We start from the raw sequence: 23,918 nt of genomic DNA on the forward strand, positions 1-23,918 counted from the left end.
GGCCCGGTGTCGGTGACTCTAGTGAAGGAGAGGCTAGTGGAGTGCCAGTCATGGGCGCAACACAACAGGGATGACGGCGCGCGGGAGAGAAGGGCGCAGGTGCAGCACGGCGAGGGGCCGCTAGGGCAGCAGAGAGCGACTCCGAGGTGGAACCCGAACTCTTGATACCATTAAAGCAAGTATGGCCAGGAAAATTGATAGATTTATTAACAGAAGTACAAGGAGGTACATTATATAGGCAAGGATCATCTAGAGTTTATAGAATACACCCAATCAACAAAGATCCCTGCCTAATCCTGGACGGGTCAGATACTTTTAGATGGAACTTGACCAAATTCGGGTTGTACACTGTTCGATCGTATTATCTGCATCTTATTAATAACAAACCACCTTTTCAACATAAGATGATCTGAAAACTAAAGATCCCTCTTAAGATTAAGATATTCCTTTGGTTTTTACAAAAGGATGTGATTTTAACAAAGGATAATCTCGCTAAGAAAAACTGGAAAGGGAGTCAAAAATGCTGCGGATGTAACAGTAATGAGACTATCAAACATCTCTTTCTGGATTGCCCTTATGCGAGAATGGTTTGGAGGGTAATCTTTTTTGCTACTGGTTTATCTCAACCTATTTCTATTCGCCATATGTTTGGTTCCTGGCTTTCTAATCAGAATAAAAAGATTAGAAATTTGATTTGGGTTGGGGTTGCTGCTGTCTGCTAGGCTATTTGGCACTGTAGAAATGATATTATTTTTAACAAAATCAAAGTTAACTCGATTTTGCAGGTCATCTTCAGAGGAACATGCTGGTTACGTTTCTGGTTGCAGCTGCAGCGTGATGAGCAAGCCAAGAACACGCTCTCCTCGTTGAGCAAGAACATAGAGATGATTGCTTTGGAGCTTGCTAATAGAGGGTGGAAGCACATTTATCGTTTGCTTTAGTTCTTGTCTGTTTTTAGACTGGTTTTGCTCTTTTGTGTTTGGAACTATCTGTAATAATTAGACTGTGTACGTCTTTGGTCGTAGAGGCCGGATGTCTCATCCTTTATCTAAAAAAAATCCTGTAATCCAAATCAACTACCATACACCCAAGGCACAACCCTAGCCGCCTAGGCTGGGCGCCAAGGCCGAGGGCCAACCCATTAATAGGCTTGCTAACAAGGGTGACCCCATGTAGAGTTTTAAACAGGAATCAGACATCCTTATCTCCATTTCATTCAGAAGAAAAAAAAAACTAGGCCCATGCCCCAGTTGTGCACGAACCAAAGTTAGCATGTTCACACAATTTTTGACAGGTGGGTACAGTAACAGATCAAAGCAGAAATGTCTAGAATCAAAAGCCAAGTAGATCTTACAATTAGAAAGAATAAATCTGCATTACAAGTGCCAGTGGCATAGTGTTTAGGCCCAAGTTCACTAAAATAAACCTTAAAGAGTCTCAATTCTCAAACATGCTTCGCCTTACACTTCATACTTTTGCTCCATATTCTGGAATTTGGAACGTTCACTCTAGAATTTGCAGAGCTTTTCTTACAGCGGGCAGTCTCCAACCAAATAACTGCCACATTTTTATTGCAGAAGAGTATAGGCTACAAAATTCACTCAAATCATACCATGTAAAGAAGATGAGCTCTCTCCAATTCAATACCAGATACACCTTTGTAATTTACATACAACCAGCACCCAAATAATTTACACAGGTGAGAAGTAGCAAAAAGCTTCATGATCAACCTGCCATAGACGCTGAATGGTACTTGTGAGGGTTGAGATTTGGAAACAGACTGTGAATGTGTTCAGGCATGAAATCATGCCTTGTCAGAATTCCAACTATGGGAGGCCTCTGCATTCAACAAGAAGGGAAATACTGATCATCAGACCGGGAAAAATTCCCAAACTAAAGAAGGGAGATAAAAAAATTAATTATGGTCATAGAAATAAGGGCATAACCCAGTGGGTTCCAGTTAATCTGAAATTATATTTTTTTTAGCCTGACATGCAATGAGGTAATGAGCACCTAAAATCCATATCAAGCATGCAAATTACTAAAACAGTTAATTAAACACATAAAGAACTTGGGATGATTAAGCACTTGAATCATCCATTATTGTGTCTAAGTTGTTGCTATTAATTTTCATGCATATGCATTCGATGTCTGACTAAGGAAGCGAGCTCTTACGTCTGGTGTCTTGGGCACAACCAAGAGGTGCCTCAACCCTAGTTCCCGGAAAAGGATTGCGGCTTTCGCCAGTGACATTGTCTCAACTACCGTATAAGGTGAGGTGTTTGTAATCGGATGGAGATCCACATACATGTCCATCTCCTCATCAGTGAAATCCAGGTCCTCAATTTTCAAACCTTTCCCTGATCCTGGCTTTGCAAAGTCAAAGGCACCAAATCTTCGCAGAACAAAGCTACCACTAGTTTTCACCTGCCCCTTCATGAAATTCTTGCTGTTCAGTAAAACCAATAGATGGGACCTAGTCACAAGCCCAACCAGCTCTGGGGTTTCCGTTATAGGCGGCTCATCAACAACAGGAAACCCATTGTGGCCCGTTATCCTCAACGCGTGAACAATGTTTCCCACCTTCTCAACACCTGAAAAGGTGATTAGTGGGCCAGAAACCACATCACCAGCAACCAAATGTCTCATGTATGGTTCAGCATGAGCCTCCATGTATGGCAAACCTTTCATCACCACTATCTGATCATAAACCCCCTTGTTGAAGTTATCTGCTATGGTCTTGGATATGAGAAGTACAAGCATGACCAAAGGGAGCATGGGAAGATCATTGGTGAGCTCTAGAAGGATCACACAAACGGAAACAGTCATTCTCATTGTTCCACCGAGAAAAGATGCGGCACCAAGAAGGGCAAAAAGGCCTGGATCAAGATCGGATATAGATCCAAGAAGTGTTCCCACAATGCGCCCATAAGTGGCTCCAGCAAGAATAACAGGGATGAAGAGGCCAGAGGGGACAGCAACCCCGTAAGTCACAAGTCCAAGGCAGTAAATAGCAGTGAAGAAAATGAAAAGACTGGACATGCGGAACTCATTCGCGGTGCCGTTGCTGAAGAGGTTGCGGATGGCATCATCATTGGTGTTGAAGAAGAGTGATGCAAGATCATTGTAATATCCTTGTGGGCATTGGAAGTTTTTGTAATTTGCAGAACGGCCAATAGTTGGACACTGCTCCACAGCATCAACTGGGCATGGAGTGCATGCAGCAAGCCAAGGAAGACCATAGGAACACATTGATGTGATTATTGATATTGTTATGGTGAGAAGGATCTTGAATGGAGCACCCCTCCTGTGGGCAGACAAAATAATGCAGATGCTATCATGTCTTAAAATAAGCTGACTAAACTGAAGAGTTAGGGAAATGTGTTGATTACAGTCGAGTACTTACTCATTGATGATACTATAAACTCGCAGGATCTTGTCCAAGAGAAAGTTGAAGAGGCCTCCAAAGATGCCACCAATTATACCAAGGACTATGATTGCAATCAGATCTGGAGTATTGTAGGTTGCAATAGTTGAACTGAGATCAAACATGATCAATCCACCTTGCCCAAATAGACCACATTTTCCACTGCGACAGAATTCAATCAGTCCCCTCAATACCACAGCAACAACAGCAGTTGTAAAGAATGTTCTCCACAGAAGTGCACTTCGCCACCTGTAAAATGACGTATAGAAACACTAATTACCATCTTTCATCACAGGATAGATATTGAAAGCGCCTAGATAGTGCATCAATGACATTGTACATATCCAAACTAGCAAAGTGTTGAATAGGGAAAATACTTAGCCTGAAAGAATAAATGCTAACTTTCTAAGAAAGAGTGCTACCATGATGCTGCTTCTTCAAGAGCAAACAGAACACCGCCAACAGGTGCACGGAAGGCAGCTGCCACTCCAGCTGCAGATCCACATGTAATTAAATCTCTCCTATCCCTGTCATTCTTAAAGTATCTTAGCCAGTTGCATGTAAGATGATACTTGCGTGATCCTCCCTGACCAAGCAAGTTGGCAATACATGCTCCTGTGTGTACCATAGGGCCTTCTTTTCCTAGTACAAATCCAGCTGAAACTCCAAGTATTGAACCAAATATCTGCAAGCAGTAGAATATTGAGTTTGAATATTCCAGAGTTGGACGTTTCTACAGCAACCTAGTACCCATGTTGGTATTGGCACAATGTGTTGTCCTTTTAAATGTGGAATGTTTGCCAAGTCAATCATGCTTTCCCACGTTTAGTATATACAAACAATCATATCCAGTGTATAAATTTTTTAACAGAATATCTTCTACATAATTTTCATAATGGACACTCTTTAGAAAGTAATAATAGGTTAACTATCAGCATAAAGATTTTAAGCATGAATAATCGCAACGAATCTGGTATTTTATTGCAGTTCTTTTTTAAAAACATGGACATCAGTAAAATAGTGCTGGATGTATGATTCACAAGTGAATCTACTTTTCATTATCTCAGCTGATGGACCTTTGTAATTCAAAATCATAAACAATATTCTCATCTTGCCACTTCGAAGTAAATAAGCATTAAGTTTTGCTCATATTAAACTTGTTTTCAAGAGAAGTCCCAAAGTTTTAGACCATGATATGATAAGAACAAAAGAACTCAGTTGAGCTTACTAATCCCATGACCCTGTTCCAGAAGCTAACAAAAAAATGCATGGTGTAAAGAATACCAAAAGAAGATGAAAAAAAGGCACAAAAAAATCGATTATACATATGGCTCTAAGTCAGAAGTTACCTTAACAAAAAGTGTACTAGGAGCCAATATAGAATAAGCATCAACCCCATTAAGATATGCTTTAACTTCAGGAATACCGGATCCAGCAGCAGCAGGTGCAACATAAGCACAGATTGCTGCTGCAGATGCCGCCAAGACTAAATTGCAACCTCCATACACCAAAAATGCTTTGAAATATCTGCACTGGAAGCAGAACATTATTATTAATTACTTCAAAGTACTCCGAATGCTTAAAATGATATAACATGTATTTATTACTAACACTAGCAACTCTGTATGCTCCTCAGTTGTCACAGAAGAATTTGTTAGAGACTTACAGGCTGCAATAAAACTTCATGGTTGATTTCATGAATTTGGTAAAATTTCCAAGCATCATGACATTAAAATGTAACAAGTGGCAAACACCACATCAGTGATGAGCTGAAGCAATTATGACACAGCAATACTAAAAGGTACAACATGCAAGTTGTCCTTAAAGAAAGAAATAGAAAACACTTTACCTCTCCTTGAGCATCAGACGACTCGTGTGCAGCAACTTGAATCCAGCAATGTTTTCAACCGCAAGGTTGTTGAAGAAGCCAACAAGTCCAGTTAACAAGCCAATAAGAAGCACCAAGCTCCACTTGAGAACAATGTACTGAAATATCTGCTTCTTCTTTCTTGATCGCCAATCTTGCTTGAAGAGGTCGTTCTCCACAACTCTGAAACAATCAAATTATTCAAGGGTCTGACGAAACAGGTTAAAGTGTCCATAAATTGCACTCAGCACATGAGTTGGTACTGGGTATGCCTACACATTTGAATTACCTCTGCAATTCAGTCATCACTTTAAAAACTCTAGGAGGTAGTTACGTGGACTGCAATATGGATATGGGTATATGGGTATGTATTCTTCAGGAAAAAAATATCTGGAAACCTTTATAGTAAATGTAAGCCTACCAATCTTCTTCCCATTTAAAAACGGAGATATAGATTGGCACATTACTTTTCGTTGACGATTTTGTTTTCTTTTCTTTTCTGAAACATGGACTTGCACGTAATTTAGCAGCCCAGGGCAGAGCTAGTGTCAAAATCTCTTCGTTTCTTTTCTTGATACCACCTTGCAGTTATCATTGGCGTACCAAAGATACCTACTACGCAGCAAGAAGTACTAAAACTGCAATTGAGATGAATGGCAAAGATGCGAGGATTAACAACTCAGGAGTCAAGACTCAAGAGTTGCCATCCTATGTCCCAAAGCCCTGCGGCTGCTTTCTCTCAGACCAATAACCAAATCAGATTAGCAATAAGGCAACAACACAGGAGAAGACTAAAAAAAAGCTCCCCACCATGAAGGCTGAAGAAAAACAAAAAAAAAGTAAAGTAAAAAAATGAAGAGAAATAGTCCAAGAGGGGGAAGGAGGGGGGGAAAAGGGAGAGAAGAATGCCTACTCGTAATCCAAGCTCTCGATAGGGCAGACGTTGGCGCCCACGATGGCGATCTGGGATGTGGTGTTCATGGTGCGCTTCCGCAGCAGCGGCTCGCGCGCGCTCCCGCGGTCGCCGTCACCCCCCTCGTCGTAGCGGAGCAGGGCCTCGGCGGAGCCGTTCTGCGGCCGCCACGGTGGCCCGCCCCCGGCCACGGAGCCGTCCATGCTCTCAATGTCGTAGTTGTAGCTCCCCTCCCGCTCCGGACTGCGGGGCGGCCGCGGGGAGCCGCCGTCCATGGAGCGCCTCCTCTGCTCTGGTCCCTGGAGATGCTACAGTTCTTGCCTTGCCATCCCGGTCTCCGCTTGCGCCATGTCCAAGCGGAGCCTAAAGGAAAATTCAGATGATAAAGTTGAAAATGATTAGGATCGCGTTAATTATTCCAAGTGGCAGAAGAAAAAAAACAGAGAGAGCAGACTGTTGGATCAACACGTCACCGTGAATAGTATTGGAACTGAAAATCGGCACTGTAATGATTTTATTTTTTGAAGAAAACACTCTAATGAATGCACTCGTGTATTTATTGCTGTGTTAAAACATTGCCGGCACAAACGTGGAAAAGCAAACAAAAACAGAGCAAGTCCTACTCTCATTTAACATTCCATCAAAGCAGAGAATGCAACGCTCACTTGCTCAATCAAAGCTAGCAGCAGATTCGGAGACCAAAGCATTGGAGGAAGAAGAAATGGACGGGGAGATGTGGGGCCACGAAGGACGGGCCCCACCCGCCGGCGGACCTGGCAGCGAAGCAAGCTGAAGCATGGAGCAGCAGCAGCGTCGCAGGGAAGCTGGGCCCACCGCCCCACTCCACCGCAGCGGATCCCGCGGCCACGTGGAAATTGAAAGGAGATTTTTTTTCTCAGCGAGCTCAGCGACTCGCATGATGCACGCTGCTTCCTGCTCCAGCTCGGACGAGACATCCCTGTCGCTGGTCCTACCAAACATCGACTAGACCTGTGCAGCAGATAGTTTATCTCTAAGAGCATCTCTAAGAGCTTTTTTAAAATCTACTCTCTAAATTATCCCTTCTTCATTGACATAGTGAACTGCATTTGATTCAGTTAAATAGAGGGATTGATATTCGAAATATAGTTGACAGTAGTAGACTGATGACTGTTTATGGTCAAATATTTGGTTAAATATGTAGAAGATTAAGCTCAAATTTTACTTAATGCAACTACAAAAACAAAGCGATGTACTAAAACAGTTCACATGTATATCTATGCAAAGCTCCATTTAGTTTGTTCTGCATTTGAACTAAACGCGCCCGAAATTGCATCGGGAAAAATGGGATGTATACGCGCCCGAATCCCTGTGCTATGCAAGTATTCCATGGCCCGGGGCGGGTTGTCTCCAATTTCCTCTGATCGCTCATAGTGGTACATCCTCCTCCTTGTATATGATGTTCAGACTTCTAACTCTGTCCTACTTTTAAAAGGCTCATAGGACTGGTGTGGTCATGTCATATTGCAGAAATAAGATATATCATCTCAGGACTGCCTGCATAAATGCAGCAGGTTACTTTAGTCAATGACTCAGAACATTATATGTGCATGCCAAAACAGTGATGCTGCTTATCAATCATGATGTCTGGGAACAGAAAACATTTTCGAATTATCTTGACCTGTGAATTAACTATCTCAGCATGTAGCACGAATTTGAATAAGAAATCAAGAGCATAGTTATTGAAACTGAATTAAATGTGAAATGATTGAACTCCCATCCAGCAGAATTATAGGTTTGCATGATAAGCAGATAACTATATCATATAGCAAGCAATAATAATGTGCTGTCATGTCCTAATTATTGTCAGCAGAGTTCAGATTCCTAAAAGAAAGTAAATTACACCATTATAATCTGTATATTGAACTGCATGTGCAATACAGGTTCTGCTCATGTTGATACTAACAGAAGTTCTCATATACAGGGACATTCATATCCAACATATTTCTAGTGGTGATATTAATCAGATCTTAATTAGATAAAAATCAGTATTATGTACTATTAGGCAGTAAGCATATTTCTAGTGGTGATATTACTACAGGACTGCATGATTCAGAACAAATACACAAAAAGCATTGAAAACAAGCATGTATGAGTGTTATGTCAACTACAACGAAGCGGTCAGTTGTTTCGCATAGACTTAAATCTACGTTAACATTATGAGTCTTAACTGAATCGAACATAACAGTTATTTGTTGATGTTCATTGCCTGTTAGATGCGGATGTAACAACAGTTATTACATACCTCTTTAGTTATTTGGGATCAGTTCTTGATGCTTGTTCCTGAAAATACATGGTAACTTGGTAAGTTTTTGTTAGAAAAGTAGTATTGAAACTAAAGCAATGAAAATTGATATAGCAACTCATGAGTAAGCATAGTTGTGGGATCAAATACAAGGCTAGTTATTTGACCCATGTTTTTGTCTCTATTTTGCTTATTAGCTTGCCAGAATATTCAGCAAAACTCCATATCTAATCTACTTAGTATTTGTAGGCAATAATTAGAGAAATTTCCCTTCGGGTTCCCGCCGCCATGCACAAGTATGTAATTGTTCACGGCTGGTATAGCTGAACAGTGAAGTGGAACTTACCTAGGTAATTCGCTGCCTCCTGTTCAGGTTTGATATCAGGGGTTTTCCTGAAAATTGACTAAAAGATAATTGAGTAGAAATGTTCAGTTAGGTAACATTAAGTTGAACATTCCTACATCGTACATATGAAATGAAGTCGAGATGCTAGGAGCTGAAATGGTAGCATGTCCAACTTTAGTTGATAATACTCACGGAAGCATTCGCACAAACATCTAGTGTGCATATGACTGGAGAGGTAGCACATATCTGTGAATTGAGATTTTGCTTGCCTGTATGAAGATGATGAACGCACTGGTGGTGGAAGCAGGGTGCATGGGTATGGGCCTCGTCGAGGTGCACATAAGTGTTGCACAAATATCACAGATTAGAGGTTTATTTTGAATAGTTTCCATGCTCAGAACCATAGAGTTAAAAGGTAAAAACAGATGGAAATATAGTACTTATTTATTTAATCAATATTTTTCCTAGTTGAATGCATCTAAGTGATCTTGTTTGGTTATATGAGAATGTAATTCAGATTGTAGCGAAATATTTTATGTATAAAATGAGCAAGATTTTGTTTCTCTTACCTTTTTTTTGCACAGAACTTGGAGTGATCTTGAATGGTTTATGGTTACGTGAGAATGTAATTCAGATTGCTTGTTTCTCTTACTTTTTTGCACAGCACTTTGATTGAGCTGTACACCTGCAAGCATTAAAGTCTGTATTAGTTTTTTTATGAGATTACTACTATATAATACATGAACCAAATATGACATGTGTATTGCTGGTTGTTATCTGCTGGGGCCATACATGGAATAGATATACTAAGTGAATGAAGCTATACGGTAGGCTGGGCATTTTGTCAAACACTTTGCAGGTAGTGGAGGTAATGTTGGTTGCCTTTGTGTGTGCTTGCAAGTCGTGAGGAGCAGGCTCGAGTTAAGAGCAGCAGCCAGGCTCGGCGCAGCTCGACTTGTTGGACCTTATCTTGCAGCTCCATGGGGCTAGGGAGGTGATGGGGCAGGAGGCAACGGGTGGGGGGAACCAGGCGGCAATCACTGTTCTTAGCATCTCGGCCGCGCTAATGATCGACGATGGACAGGAGCTGGGCGCAGGATGGGGCGCCGTGGAGAATCTGGAGCAGGAGCTGCAGGAGGACGCCGATTGACTGTACCACCGGCTCGCTGGGAGAAGAATATCTTGCTGCTCCGCTTCGCTCCCTCCGCGGTGGTCTGCCGTGGCCACGAGCTATCTCTTTCGCAGCCGCCCCGAGCAGCACCACCGATTCTAGCAGTGGTGGACCATTAGAGAAGGTGGCATCAGGAGAAGATAAAGGCGGGGTGGCACGATGAGGAGCGGAGACGCGGAACAAGGCGGCCGACCGGCCGCGCGCAAGGATGACCTCGCCGCGCCTCTCACCGGGCAGGTCGATGCGGCGTGTCTTCCTCCATTCTCCTCGTCCACGGCTTCCCGGCCGACCGACCGAGGAGGAGCGCAGCGGCGTGTGGCGGACCGACGGCGCGCGGTGGCGGTCGGGGCGGCGGCAGCCCCGAGCGGGGGCGTAGTGCGGCGGCGGCGGCGGTCCGAGCGGGACCACGAAGGTACAGCGCATGGTGGCCGGCGGAAGGTGTGGTGGACCGCGGGTTGATTTCAAAAAACTTTAAGGGCTTATTCAAAAAATATTCTGAGAGAGGAGAGTGGACTGCGGATTGTATTTCGGAAAAGTTTGAGGACTTTTATGCAAAATGACCCCAAAACACAAGATCCTAGCCGTTCGTTCGGCCGATCCGACGACCGAGAAAAGCTGGCGACGTGGCCTGCTTCTCTGGTCTCGGAATTAGCCGAGAATCGTAGGGTAAGATTTGGAGAGTCATTTGAGTGAAAATTGTTTTCCATATTTTTATATTTTCCAACCGCTCTTCTATATTTTATTTGTAGTCTAGAGAGTCATCCTTCCTCTCTATTTTTGGAGAATATGAAATCCGAAATAGAGGATATCTATCTTTAGATATTCATTTGAAGAGCCTGTTGGAGGCTGATTTTTCATCAAAATCTCTATTCCTATAAATTAGAAAAGATATAAAGAGTCTCCTGCAGATGCTCTAATGGAGTTTCCTTTGTCCAAATTAATTTTTTTTAGATGATATAGTTGAACTCAGCACATACAAACGCAGGCGCACTCACTCTCTAGGAATGCATGAGGGCAAACTCTACCCCTTATGAGATTCTTGCTGGCAAATCATCGAGATTGGTAAAGTTACCACATATGTCTTGCTATTGACGAGAATGTCATCTACCACTGAAAACACAATGTCATTAAATTATAAAAAATTTAATCTCATATAAAATCGAATTCAGGAACTAAGATGCTACCGAGGATTTTATAACCAATAAGTAGGCTCTTTCGTCCAAATTAATTATGATGTTCCGGCAGAATGAACAATATCAGTTTTAATGTGCAGATTTTTAAATTAAACTATGATACTTATGGGTATTCTTTTTGGAGTCATGATGTATTGGAATTTAGAATCTTGCTCACTATAGACCATGGCCATGGGAATAAGAATAAATGAGACAGAGACGTGTTGCCCCCCTGATTAAGGCAAGATGCGTCATGTCATTGTATCGTAACAATAATAATGTAGATGCAAGTCATCGCGTAGTGACAACAGCATGGGTCTAAGTTCTCCAATTGCAATGGAAGTAGGTACGGTAAATGGCTCTCTTTTTTCTACATTTTGGCAAGAAAACATCCTATTTAATTATCCATCTGATGATGACCAGATCGTTCACGAATGTCCAAAATTAGGTGAAGCCGTAAGAAAAAAATCGTATTTGATTGTGCAGGAAGGACAGGCCCTCCTGGTTTTGGTACAAGGGGTTTGGTTGGCACATCATTATTGGCCATACAGTTCCGTTTCTAATAACATCTGCGAGACAAGAAGTGGGCCCGTAGCAAGATGAACACTGACCAATGGCCCGTAAACACATCGGATCCAGCTTGGCTTTCCTATTTTCCTCCATATATATAAGCTTAAGCTGTGTAGTTAACCATCCCATGATCCAGACCAAGGAACCTACTAAACATGGAGTTCACCACTCCCCCTTAATTTCTTTTCTTTAATGTCAGACCAGCAGTACTAAGTTCATAGCATCTTTATTACATGCAGATGCAGATTGGGAGTCGTAAAAAATGAGTTCCATTCTCAAATTTGAGTTGGTCATGGCAAGACATATTGGAAAAAGATAGCTCTCCCTCTCCTCAAGGCATAACAAGGACAAGAATATCACTTTTGGATCACTTTTGAAGCAGACAAGCGCAGACTTTGTCATGGCAAACACTAAAACAATTGCAAAAGCACAGGTTGCTTAAGACAAGGAAAGAAGTAGCATATATATGGTGAGCATTTCCAAACTGGAAGGGTAGGAGCTTACTACCTTACCTTTGTAGATCGCCGCTGATGGATGAACTGATCCAGCTAGCTAGAACATGTCCAGTTCAGGAGCCGCTAACAACATCAGCACGCAGTTCCTCTCTCTCTCTCTCTCTCTCTCTCTCTCTCTCTCTCTCTCTCTCTCTCTCTCTCTCTCTCTCTCTCTCCTTTTTGAAACTCTCTCTGGCTGCTTATATAGCAGGCACGGTGCAGAGAATAAGGCGTCGATGGGAAGCTTCTGAAGAATATAGAAAATACAAGGGGGGCGGATAAGAGAAATAAAGCCCTGGAGAAGCGGCGACTGGAATGCTGAATGGATTCGAGTAACGTTTTTATAGTAGTCGCTTCGCCCCTATAAAAATCCATTCCTCTACTCATCATTGCCCATTCGTATTGCACACTTTCGTCCGCACATCTATATTTTTTATTTATCTATACCTATTGCTAAAGCAAGTAAAGTTACCATCTAATTTTTTGGTTTGATCCATCTTATGTTATTGACATGTGAACCTTAGTCCACCACATATGCGAGTTGGAATAACCTTTTTCTTCAATCTGAATCATAATTGCAACCTGGACAAATCAATCAGAATCATAATTGGAACCCGGATAAATCAATCAGAATCCCAATCAGATCCTAGACAATCAATGTCTCGCATGATGACAATATGGCCTGCACACAGAGAACAAGTATAAAGTTGGTGATATTATTTTGTTGATAATATTATGCAGGGGCATAGCCCGGATTTGGATATAGGGGGGCCAAACAGTCATAGGTACGAGTGACAAAAATATGACATGATACATACACAAGCACATATACTAACTCAAATAGAGCATTACTAATAAGTAAATCAGCACGAATTGCAGCATACAATTGTCTACTAATTAGCTTTTAGAGATAACAAAATAAGGTTGCTACAAAATCTCCGACGATGAATCTTCAGGCCTTTAAATGGATATTCTTTCAAAACAGGTTGATATGGACCCTCTGATATATAGAATTGTAGAGCTTCATCTTGTTGCGCCGGCAAGAGTTTCCAAAATTGTTTGTGTTTACCTGGGTCCCTCTCAAATGTTGTAGTTAAAACTTCGGAATTATACCAACTATCTAAGGGTTCTTACTCTCTTCATCTGGGATAATTGGCGATTAGTGCATTTAATTAGGGAGCACTAGTGGTGCTACCGGAGCATTAGGGGGCTAGGCCCCTGCGCCCCTGGCTCCGCCCCTGATATTAGGTAGTTTTATTGTATTACCCGTAGCAACGCACGAGCACTGTGCTAGTTTAAATACTAAAGATAGTAAGTATCGTGTGCGTATAATTACCCGTGCGTTAATTTGTATGTATCTACATGATCGAGTTGTGGACGGAGGGCTGGTTCGACTCACATACTATGGACCAAGGCCTACCTGTCAGTGACACAAGGCAGACCAAACTAAAACTTTAGATGGAAACGTTACATGCTTTAAAAATAGATATAGAATAAATGCTTAGCATAATGTGTGTTGCTACGAGTAATATAACAGATTTATATAATACCACCAACTTTACGATCGCTTAATCTGTATGGCCGTGTCGTGTTATCGTGCGATGTATTGATTGTCAGAATTCCAATTGACGGATCCAGGAATCATTGCTTGCTCTAGAAATAGTAGAGATAGATATATACTCACTCTGTACCAAATTATTATTAGTTATTTTGACTTTTCTAGATATATTAGTTTTACACTACACTTAGATACGATATATAGATAGATATAGTAAAATTATGCGTCTAGAAAATTAAAATGACTAATAATTTGACGCGGATGGAGTACTGCGTACACTAGCGTTGCGTGTTTGCTCGGCGTTGGATTAGTATTTGTGTATTCTATTCTATTCTAGTCTTTTCTCTGAAACGGAAAGGCTCCCATTGGCCGTGACTCGCGTGCCCCCGGCCCCAGTGCCGCCCAGCCCCCTACGTAAATCATGCATGTAATGTCTTCGTTGGATGCATCCGCGTCCATGAATGAATATAATCGAGCGCCTGACACAGGCGTTTTAGTTAGTTACCATTTTTATTTTAAGGGATCCATCGTTTTTTTTTTCAATGGAGCATTAGACTTTAGAAGATTCTAGCAGGTGACTTCAGAGGTATCCGAAAAGGCCACGAACGTATAAGCTCACGTATGTTTCGCCCCTCGCGTGCATCCACTCGATCGCTCACGTGACCGGTAGCGGAGCTAGCTAGAAAGGTTCTCCAGCCCAAGCTAAACCAGTAGATAATTAAGCATCGGGTTGATTAAATATTACTACTTTGGATCTAAATACTAAATAAATTTATAGGGGATATGATGAACTGACTGGAGCCGTGCTGCAGCACGGCTAACATGGGTCCTGGCTTCGCCCATGCACGTAACAGAGCAGTGGAGAATTAGTCTTCTTTCACGATTAGTCGTTCCATTTTAAAAAAAAGTCATTCTTTGAATTTTGAATTTTAAGATAGATTCCTACTTTGTAATATTAATAGGAGATTCGCACGTAGCTACCTCTAATTTTAGCCCGACATCGTCGTAGTAGGTATTTACGGCGTCAAAGGTCACGACACCTTTTTGGAGGGTGGCCGTCCATTTCTAGTATCCTTTCCACTGGTTCAAATAAATAGGAGATTACGTTACATAAAAGGTCACTTTTTTAAATTTAAATGTTATAAGATAGATTCGTACTTGTAACATAAACAGAAAATTCATGTTATAAGATAGATTCCTACTTTTTTGTAATATTAATAGGAGATTCGAATTGGACCGGTAATCCTGTATTGAAATTGGAGGATGAATTGGATTCGAACAACGGGTCAATGAGTGGATGGATCATGGATCCGCAAGCATTTATACAGGCCGGCGTGGGCGCGTAGGGAGGAACGCGAAGCCGGGGATACGGGGCGACGTGAGAAAGTGATCGGCCAGCATCCGGAGAGGAGAGGAGACCACGCCTGCAGGAGCAGGACGCTTGGCACGTGCTCCCACCCGCCGCGCGAGGGGGGTCGTTGGCACGTGCCAGGCCGGCGGGCTGCTCAAGTGCTGATTGAGCAGCTAGGCGGGCGCTAGCTAGTGCGCGCGTCACCGTTGGCACGTGCAGACACGGGCGCCGTGGAACACGCTGGAAGCTGGATCATATAAACTGCTCCCGTGGCTCCACCGCCCGCTGGCGATCGATCTCAGCAGCTGCCGGCCGGCCCGCGGCACATGCATGCTTGTGAGTTGGAATTGGAGTCGTTCCCGTGGTCCTCACCAAACATCGATCGTGTGATCGTGTCTCGGCCGGTGACGACCAAACAGTCAAGGAGAGAGAGAGAGAGAGAGAGAGAGAGAGAGAGAGAGAGAGAGAGAGAGAGAGAGAGAGAGAGAGAGAGAGAGAGAGAGAGAGAGAGACTCTGGAAGAAAGACCAACGCTGCCCGGCGTGCACGAGGCGTTTAGATGGAGTTGCCGTCCTGTAGCGGTTTCAAACGCATCGCAGCGATTCTTAATCCTTCGATCCAGAGGCTCCAAAGAATTATATTTTAATTTTTACCCCAAACCCTTCGGAGATTCTGCTTCAGTGCTTCTGCATTGTCACCTCTTGTTTTTTCGTTTCTCACTTTGTGTGGCCCAGATGGCTTTGCGTGCGGATGGGGCAAGTAGTATAAACTGCTCCCGTGGCTCCACCGCCCGCTGGCGATCGATCTCAGCAGCTGCCGGCCGGCCCGCGGCACATGCATGCTTGTGAGTTGGAATTGGAGTCGTTCCCGTGGTCCTCACCAAACATCGATCGTGTGATCGTGTCTCGGCCGGTGACGACCAAACAGTCAAGGAGAGAGAGAGAGAGAGAGAGAGAGAGAGACTCTGGAAGAAAGACCAAGGCTGCCGGCGTGCACGAGGCGTTTAGATGGAGTTGCCGTCCTGTAGCGGTTTCAAACGCATCGCAGCGATTCTTAATCCTTCGATCCAGAGGCTCCAAAGAATTATATTTTAATTTTTACCCCAAACCCTTCGGAGATTCTGCTTCAGTGCTTCTGCATTGTCACCTCTTGTTTTTTCGTTTCTCACTTTGTGTGGCCCAGATGGCTTTGCGTGTGGATGGGGCAAGTAATAATTGGACCTGCATATAAACTCGTGATCCTCCAAATCATATGATTGAGCTGCTCGAGCCCATTTTGGCGTCCTTAATCTGTTCCGTAAAAAAGATGCCAAGCTGAGCTAGCACAGCAACCATATATGTACGATTTTTCTGTTGGGAGCGTCAATCCAGAAACACCACAAAGCACGCCATCCACAGCAAATGAAAAAAAAAAACTAAACATGAGTCCTTCTCTGCTACATGTCCCTTTATGATCGGAAGAAGCTCTGGGCACTATTAGCCAACATGAGTTTCCTAGTGTGGCAAACATGTGTCCACGCGTGTTAGGTTTGTGCATCGTCTTCACACTGCATGTCCCATATTTTCCATTTCCATGTTCCCTGTAGGTACGGTATAACATTTTTTTTTCGACGAATCGGTACAGTATATGATGATATACCAGATTTTGTATCCTTTTTTTTCTGACACGAGCAAAAGCAAATGGATTCATATACAGCATCAAAAGGAGCTCCAGATGCAGCAAAATTACGGCCAGATGGATAAGGGCAGGAGAACCGTCGGCTTCAGCGGAACAGCGGCAGTATTCCCCACTGGTGCAGGAACCCTTCCCCGGTCGTCACCTCCAGCATCAGCAGAACCAGCACGGCCAGCATCGCGGCGCGGCCGTTCCAGGTCTCTGCGCTCTTCGTCCAGCCCCACTCCCACACGATCACCGGTGGGGGCAGCTCGTCGCGCTTCGAGTCGTATGCTGCTAGCAGCTCCTCCACGCTCCCAAGGGGTACAAGTGACTGCAGAATGCAAAACCATCGTCCATCACTTCAAAATATTGAGTAGATTGGGTTACGATAGCAAGGGGTGTGATGTGAGCTAAATGATGCCAAAGCCTCAGAAACCATAGCATATCACTGAATTTTGAAAATGATTTGTTTTACGTTCACTCAGGAGTGGTTATTGTTACAATTAAAGATTTCAAGGCTTAGAAGTACATGCCACGATTCGGTGTGATTCAGTGTCCTAACGCTTTACACACCTTAAATATTATGCGTACAAGAATCAGGATTCTTTTGCTGAGATGGGCAAGTTGCATAACAATCTTTAATATTGTAATATGGATCATGATCCTGTCCAAATGCAATCTGTACCTATTCTTTTTTTATTCAAAAGAAAAGCCTACTTGTTTTAAAACTTCTTGTTTCATCTTAGCATCTCCATCTAATGAAGCTAGCCACAATATGTAAGTGTATGGATTACATCAATGTGTCAGCCAATGGCTCAACAGCTAAAATTAACTGAGGTATTATCCTAACATATTGTTGATCAAAATAGATAGTTGAACTCACCATTATTTAGTTAGGCACAAAATACCCAAACACAAAGCATCAGGTAATAGCAATATTCTTTTGACCAACCATGCAAAAGAGATGCAGAGTTTTGCTGGCCAGGCGCTGGTTGTTACCTGCCGGGCCTCAAGATTGGAAACTGCCATTGCACCAACATAAGGCAGGCTTTCAATAACAGCATCAGCCAGATCTGAAATGAAAGTGGGTTCACAGCCTAATGCGGAAACTCGTCCCCAGTGCTTGATGCCAGATTCTAAAGCCAACTCCTTGTACTCCACATCGATTTCCTCCAAAGTTTCGATGTGTTCGCTAACAAAACTGAACAGGGAAGACCATAAGAAAACATGAGGATTACCATACCAAAATTAATGTGAGAAAACTAAAGTCAGCAGAAAGGTGAGAGATGTGTGGGTTATAACTTATAAGAAGCACAACACAAACAGAACATCACTTTTGTCAAGAGTTCAAGACACCAGAAGCGAAATTAAGAGAAATAATACCTAATCGGAACAGCTAGAAGGCTCTTGACCCCTTTCTGCCCAAGCTCAACAATTGTCTCATCGGTGTATGGTTTCAGCCATTCCACTGGTCCTACTCGGCTCTATAGGTTCAGAAGATTGATTAGTAAAAGAAGAATAAACACCATATTTGGTTGATTGAAATTTGAAAGAGCTGCAGTGACCTGATAAGCAAGTGTACATGGATTTGTTATTCCTCTTTTTTCGAGTTCTTCCATGATGAGATCAATACACTCTTCCATTTCTGCTTTATAAGGATCACCAGCTTCTTCAACATATGCCAGAGGAACTCCATGAGCACTGAAAAATATCATTACCTGCAGGTTGGTTTCTCATCAGAATTTTCTTTCAAAAAACTATAAGAACTCAGCGAATTCAAAATAATAGGTGCAACCAGGCTGGGATGGAAAATGGATGCAAAAAATGAAACAGTCCTGGAAAATATTTTTTTGGTACTAGAAGCCAACTTCACTCACACATTACCGCATTCTTTAAGGAGCATTACCAAGAGGAAACAAACTTTTGAACCATGTTTTCAAATCGTCTAGTCGAACCTAGTCGTCATGGGACCGATCAGACGACTAGTCGCGATTAGTCGTCGATCAGGCCGATTAGTCGAGCTTAGTCGGTCCTAGTCGTCTGCCTAGTCGTCATATGTGTCCCAGGACCGATATGGTATATGTACTACATATTACTTAATAAAAAGCAAGTATGAAGGCAACAATAATGGTCGATTTTTCACTTATTTGTGAGAGATGATTTGTGAACTGTCCAGAACTCTGTATTCCTGTCCCATAGTCCATATTCCTGTCTCTCAGCCTCTATATACCAAAAATCTAATGGTCCACCTTGCCAGCTCATCACCAGCCGAGGCCCACAACTCAAACAGCCCACAAAACAATCTCAAGTCTGATCGTTTTCCAACCTGATCGTGCGACTAATCGCGACTAGTCGACGACTAGTCGGATGACTAGAAAACTAGTCGCCCAGACCAACTCGGTGTCCCTTATCGGGGTCACCGGACCGATAAGCCCGACTAATCGCGACTAATCGCGATTAGTCGGACGACTAGATAACATGGCTTTTGAAAGAAAAACAATTTACTTGATGTCTAAAGAAGTCAAACCTTCTACCCTTTTGAAAGCATTGCTAGTTTGGCTGACATGGAAACATTCTTGTTTGAAGGAAAAAAATGTAAAAACAAAAAACATGTTGCCTACTCTCCTACCCAAGAGACAGCCATGTATGATGACTTGTAACACATAAAGTAAATGTCCACCAAGTTTAACAACCCTCTCGAGGCCGGAACAATTCCTTTTTTAAAAGTTTAACAACCCTCTACATCACAAGTGCTTCAAGCCATAGTTCTTACTTCTCACCTTTTGGGGTTCTGGAAATTTTGTCAGTTCGTTCTCAATCAAAGTTGCCATAGCCTTGATATATCCTTCTCGTTGATACCATGAAGGTATAACTGTATGTTGCATATTCACTAGATACTCATCCTCTCTAAAGTAAATTGGAAGTGACATAATCACATAAGCATCAATTTTCTAAGCATCAGAAATAGAAGTATTTAGATTTCCAAACATTACCTGAATATGCTCTCCAATAAACGGAGACTTGAACCACTAGTTGATATGGAGAACTGAGGATATAGAGGCAGCACAACAAGTTTTGTGATTCCATCCCGTTTTATCTGAGTTCACAAAGATAATAAGTACTTTTCTAATAGAGATATATGAACAATGAAACACCAGAAAAGTAGCTATTTATATGTCTAGAATGGTATTCATGTAGAAAATGGTGTCATGAATAGGAGAACATGAGTGACTTAGATAATGTTTTCATAACTAGAATAGAATAGCATTCATGACACGAACAGTTTCATTTAAGTACCAACACTGTAATCTAGATTCATATTTTTTTGCAAATCCTATAGGGAAAAATGGTCATCCACAATGAAGATATATTTTGAAAGCACCAGCAATTCAATGCATTTGATTTTAAGTCTAACATTACTACAAACAATTCTAATTTACAGGTACAGTTTCGTTGCTAAGATAATAAAAATCCTGGAAAATCAACAGAACACAGAAGTATTTTGGATATATGTCAAGCCCCTACTTGTTGTATGGCTTCTTCAGTGAAGGGATGCCAATACCGCATTCCAACATACACCTTGGCAGGAACATCTTTTTCACATAATGCCTCCTTCAGTGCTTCAGCCTGTACAATCCAAAAAAGCCCACCAAATGAGAGCTCATGGTGGGAAAGTAATCAATTATTCCAAAAACTACTGATTCCAATAAAGTAATATAGCAGCGTAGACACTCTCGAAAAAATATAGCAGCATACATTCACATTTGAATCCTAATATCCTATCCTTGTCCAATGTACAAGATAACTGATAGTAAAAATCCAAAATGTTGTTTCTCATAGTATAAGACCAGCGTAGTGGCCATAAAGCATAGGTGAAACAACAAATGAAATTCTGCATCTTCACACCATATAAGATCACCGGGACATTTCCTAGGCCTAATCTATGAGCCATAGCAATATTAACCCAATTATCAGGAAAATCATTTCTCAACCAAGTGAGAAGCAAGCATACAGTAGTATAAGGTGCATGCAGGGAATTGATATTGCAGTATTAATCCTAATCGTTTGAAGTTCCATCAAGATTCCCTGTAACGCCACTCAATTGTTTAATTCATCATCAGAAAATTAGTTTTCCTGTGTCACTCTTGTATTCTTTCTCTGACTCTAGGTAAACGGAAATCCACATTGCTAAGAAATTCAGTCACGGCAGTCATGGAAATTGGCAAATTAGACAACAAAAGGTGACTGCATACCTGTGCGTCAGTAATTTGTCGGAGAGGAGAACCGCCACCTATGGATGCATAACCCTCCTTACTCTTTGGTGCTCTTACTACCGATATGAATTGTGCTAGTGGCTTCTGCAGAAAGCGAAACAGCCTAGGAAGACGGATAATGTCCTGTGATCATGAGTCATGGATATACACTTTGTAAGAGGAAGACCTTGCTCTATGATGTTCTCAAATATAGTAATATGCATTCACTCAGTCTTTCAAGCCAAGCAATTGCAACATGATGTTAGAAAGTTAGGATCCAATGTTGATTAATGAACACAACAAAACATGGGTTTCACAGAAACTTAGTAGTATATAACTGGACTCTCTGCATATCTACAGTATATTAAACCTGCTGCACGTTTAGATAACTGACCACTAATTATTTTTTCACCGCATTAGTTAAGCCTGCAAGGTAAAAGTATGAAAAGAAAAATATAGCAGGTAAAACATTGCCTTGCAGTATGATGATTACCGGGTCTGCAAAAAGATTAAACAAGAAAGGCTGCACATCATCAAGAGTCTCTGGGCCCCCGAGATTGAGCAAGAGAACGCCAATTTTCTCATTGCCAACAAACAGTTTTCTCAAATCAGATTGGGAAGTAAGAACTGCCTCTGATGCTGATGAAAATCCTCTCAAGTGCCGCTTCAAGTCAGGTGATGGTTGAGAAGACCATCCCAAGTTGCATTTGACTGAAATTCCCGCGCGATCGCCAGCCGAGCAAGGTTTAACTGCATGTGTCCTTGACAGGTTGACCCTGTCAGGCACAGGAGGTGTGTTAGGCGTAACATTGACACTGGCATGTCACAATTAGGGTTAAAAAAACCGGTGGGAACGGTCCGGGCCGGTTCCGGTTTCGGCCGGTGCCCAACCGGCCCAAATTCAAAATTCGAATTTAAATTCAAAAAATGAAAAATTCCCAAAAGATTCCTAAAAATACTTCAAGGTGCGACGAATATAATGGTGTCAAATTTTCTCAAAAATCTGTTCATTTAGTATAGTTTGCGGGGATTTGAAGTTAAATCAAAAAAGAAAAAGAAAAAAAATGGGCCGGCCCATTAAGGCCCACCGCATATGGCGACCGGTAAACCGGTCGGTATACCGGTCGGAACCGGTTACACATGCGATTTTGAATTTGGATTTGAATTCAACCGGTTTCCGGTCAAACCGGTCCGGTAAACCGCTAGCGGAGGGCAGCGGTTTGACCGGACCGGTCGGGAAAAAAAAACCCAGGTTCCAGTAGACATAAAAGAGTTTAGAATCTATGAACACCATCGCCGCCACACTTGTACAGAAAAAGAGAGGGGTATGATACAGGGAACCAATAACATTAGTTCTAGGTATGGGATACGGCATACGGGTATATGTGTCCTTTGTTATATATACTGTATGCCCAAACCTCTGCACGATCATGTCACACAAACACCCCAGCTCATTTGCACAGTCACAACTAGTGGCAGGGACACAGTTGCCACTTCCGGCTCCGGCAAGCACGCACGCCGCATGCAGAGTTCATCGGCCGCTGGTTAACCATCACCCCGGAAGCAGAGAGCAAACATGAGCAGATCTTCCCCTTCTCCGCTGGCATCAAAACAGACGCACGGCACCAACTACGCCAAGCGCCCACCCAAGCATGCGCCGGTAAAAAATCCGGGGAGAAATGGATGCGCATACCTGGCGGGGTTCCGTGGCGCAGGCCGCTTGGGGAAATGGGAAGGCCCGGCCTCCACCCTCCCCCCCATCTCCACGACGCCCCTCGTGCTCGCCTGGCTGGACGACCACATCCTCCCCCTCACCTGCGCGTGTATAACAGTAAAAAAGGACCTCCCCGTGTAAAAACAATTGGCGGCCGCCCGGCCCGGCGACAGGCGCGGCGGGATCACCGGGGCCTCACCTCGCGCCCGCGAGAGCGGCGGCGACGCGAACACCGGAAGGGGCCTCGCCGCCGCCCACCGCAGGCGGCGCCGGAGGGAGAGGGGAGGAGAGGGAGGGAGAGCGCGGGCGCGCGGGGGCGGTGGCGGGCGGGGCTACAGGGAGGCGTGTCGCGACGCGCGACGCAGGTGAAAGAGAGGGAGGGAGGGGGGGGGAGGCCACAGCGAGAAAACACTAATCCGCAACGGTTGGTCCCTGCGTTTCTGGAGGGTTTTAGCTCCCGCGGCGCGCTTGGACCCCCGGCGCAGTCACTGACCCACGGGGGCCCTTCTCCTTGGGCCCACTCGTCGGTGACGGTTCGATCGCGCTAGCCGGAGGCGGTCGGGCTCGGGCGTGGCGTGGGATGTTCGACTTCGACCCCTCCGGGGGGCGCAGGGGGGAGGAGAAATTATCTCGACGGGATTTTACGATCCGGCCCCTGCGGTACCGATTAATTTCACGGCCAGAGGCGGGCGGCGGCGGCGGCGGTCTTGAGGGAGACGGGACGTTCCCTATTCCTCCTCTGCTCCTAGTCTCCTTCCCCGTCTCTTTCGGATCGCTGGGTGAAGCGGACATTTGCTCGCGTACGTACGGCAGCTAGCGCTGCTTCTTCCACAAGACCTGGATCAGGCTCAGCCAGTCAGCCTTGTTGTTTGTGGACATCGTTTGGTGAGGAGGAAAGATCAGCGCGCGCAGGCGCAGTGCGGTCGTGCGTCCCGCGCTGACCTGTCTCGGCTGGGGGGGCTCCAGGATCAAACAGCACGCGAGAACGAACCCGAACGATGCTGTCGGCTGGGGCCTGGGGGAGGGGGTTTGAATTTCATCAGGTGCATCACCATCACGGATGCCTGCTCTGCTCATCGACAGGGGACGGCAGCGACGGTGCGCTGTACACCGGCCCGGCTCACTATCAGCGACTGACTAGCG

The 23,918-nt window shown here is 43.7% G+C and overlaps 2 protein-coding genes across 7 annotated transcripts; both read right to left on the minus strand.

Annotated features, from left to right (window-relative positions):
* Positions 1 to 1,322: 1,322 nt before the first annotated feature.
* LOC120656087 (chloride channel protein CLC-c-like) lies at positions 1,323 to 12,410 on the minus strand. 5 transcript variants are annotated; one of them, XR_005667814.1, is made up of 10 exons: positions 9,630 to 9,644; positions 8,838 to 9,522; positions 8,492 to 8,529; positions 6,208 to 6,570; positions 5,277 to 5,477; positions 4,777 to 4,959; positions 3,850 to 4,112; positions 3,407 to 3,676; positions 2,176 to 3,307; positions 1,323 to 1,839 (listed from the first exon to the last, which is right to left on the minus strand). XR_005667814.1 is itself a non-coding variant. In XM_039934092.1 (8 exons), the coding sequence occupies exons 2-8, from the start codon at positions 6,480 to 6,482 to the stop codon at positions 1,726 to 1,728; spliced, it is 2,433 nt and encodes an 810-aa protein (XP_039790026.1). In that variant the 5' UTR covers positions 6,483 to 6,570; positions 12,263 to 12,410; the 3' UTR covers positions 1,324 to 1,725. The 5 variants fall into 5 exon arrangements, 4 of the variants coding, with proteins under 4 accessions (XP_039790024.1, XP_039790026.1, XP_039790027.1 ...); XM_039934092.1 differs by lacking the exons at positions 8,492 to 8,529; positions 8,838 to 9,522; positions 9,630 to 9,644 and adding an exon at positions 12,263 to 12,410 and having other exon boundaries at positions 1,324 to 1,839; positions 4,777 to 4,954; XM_039934093.1 differs by lacking the exons at positions 8,492 to 8,529; positions 8,838 to 9,522; positions 9,630 to 9,644 and adding an exon at positions 12,258 to 12,395 and having other exon boundaries at positions 1,324 to 1,839; positions 4,777 to 4,954.
* Positions 12,411 to 16,580: 4,170 nt separating this feature from the next.
* Positions 16,581 to 23,367, minus strand: LOC120656088 (ferrochelatase-2, chloroplastic-like). Of its 2 annotated transcripts, none has more exons than XM_039934095.1 (11): positions 22,975 to 23,367; positions 22,755 to 22,876; positions 21,555 to 21,837; positions 21,062 to 21,205; positions 20,334 to 20,435; positions 19,802 to 19,905; positions 19,589 to 19,715; positions 18,374 to 18,526; positions 18,192 to 18,292; positions 17,808 to 18,009; positions 16,581 to 17,139 (listed from the first exon to the last, which is right to left on the minus strand). In XM_039934095.1, exons 2-11 carry the CDS (start codon positions 22,862 to 22,864, stop codon positions 16,915 to 16,917), a joined length of 1,551 nt encoding a protein of 516 aa, XP_039790029.1. In that variant the 5' UTR covers positions 22,865 to 22,876; positions 22,975 to 23,367; the 3' UTR covers positions 16,581 to 16,914. The 2 variants fall into 2 exon arrangements, with proteins under 2 accessions (XP_039790029.1, XP_039790030.1); XM_039934096.1 differs by having other exon boundaries at positions 16,693 to 17,139; positions 17,692 to 18,009; positions 22,975 to 23,189.
* Between the last annotated feature and the right edge of the window lie 551 nt (positions 23,368 to 23,918).

Source organism: Panicum virgatum, chromosome 1N (assembly GCF_016808335.1).
Source record: "Panicum virgatum strain AP13 chromosome 1N, P.virgatum_v5, whole genome shotgun sequence".
In the NCBI taxonomy this organism is placed as follows: domain Eukaryota; kingdom Viridiplantae; phylum Streptophyta; class Magnoliopsida; order Poales; family Poaceae; genus Panicum; species Panicum virgatum.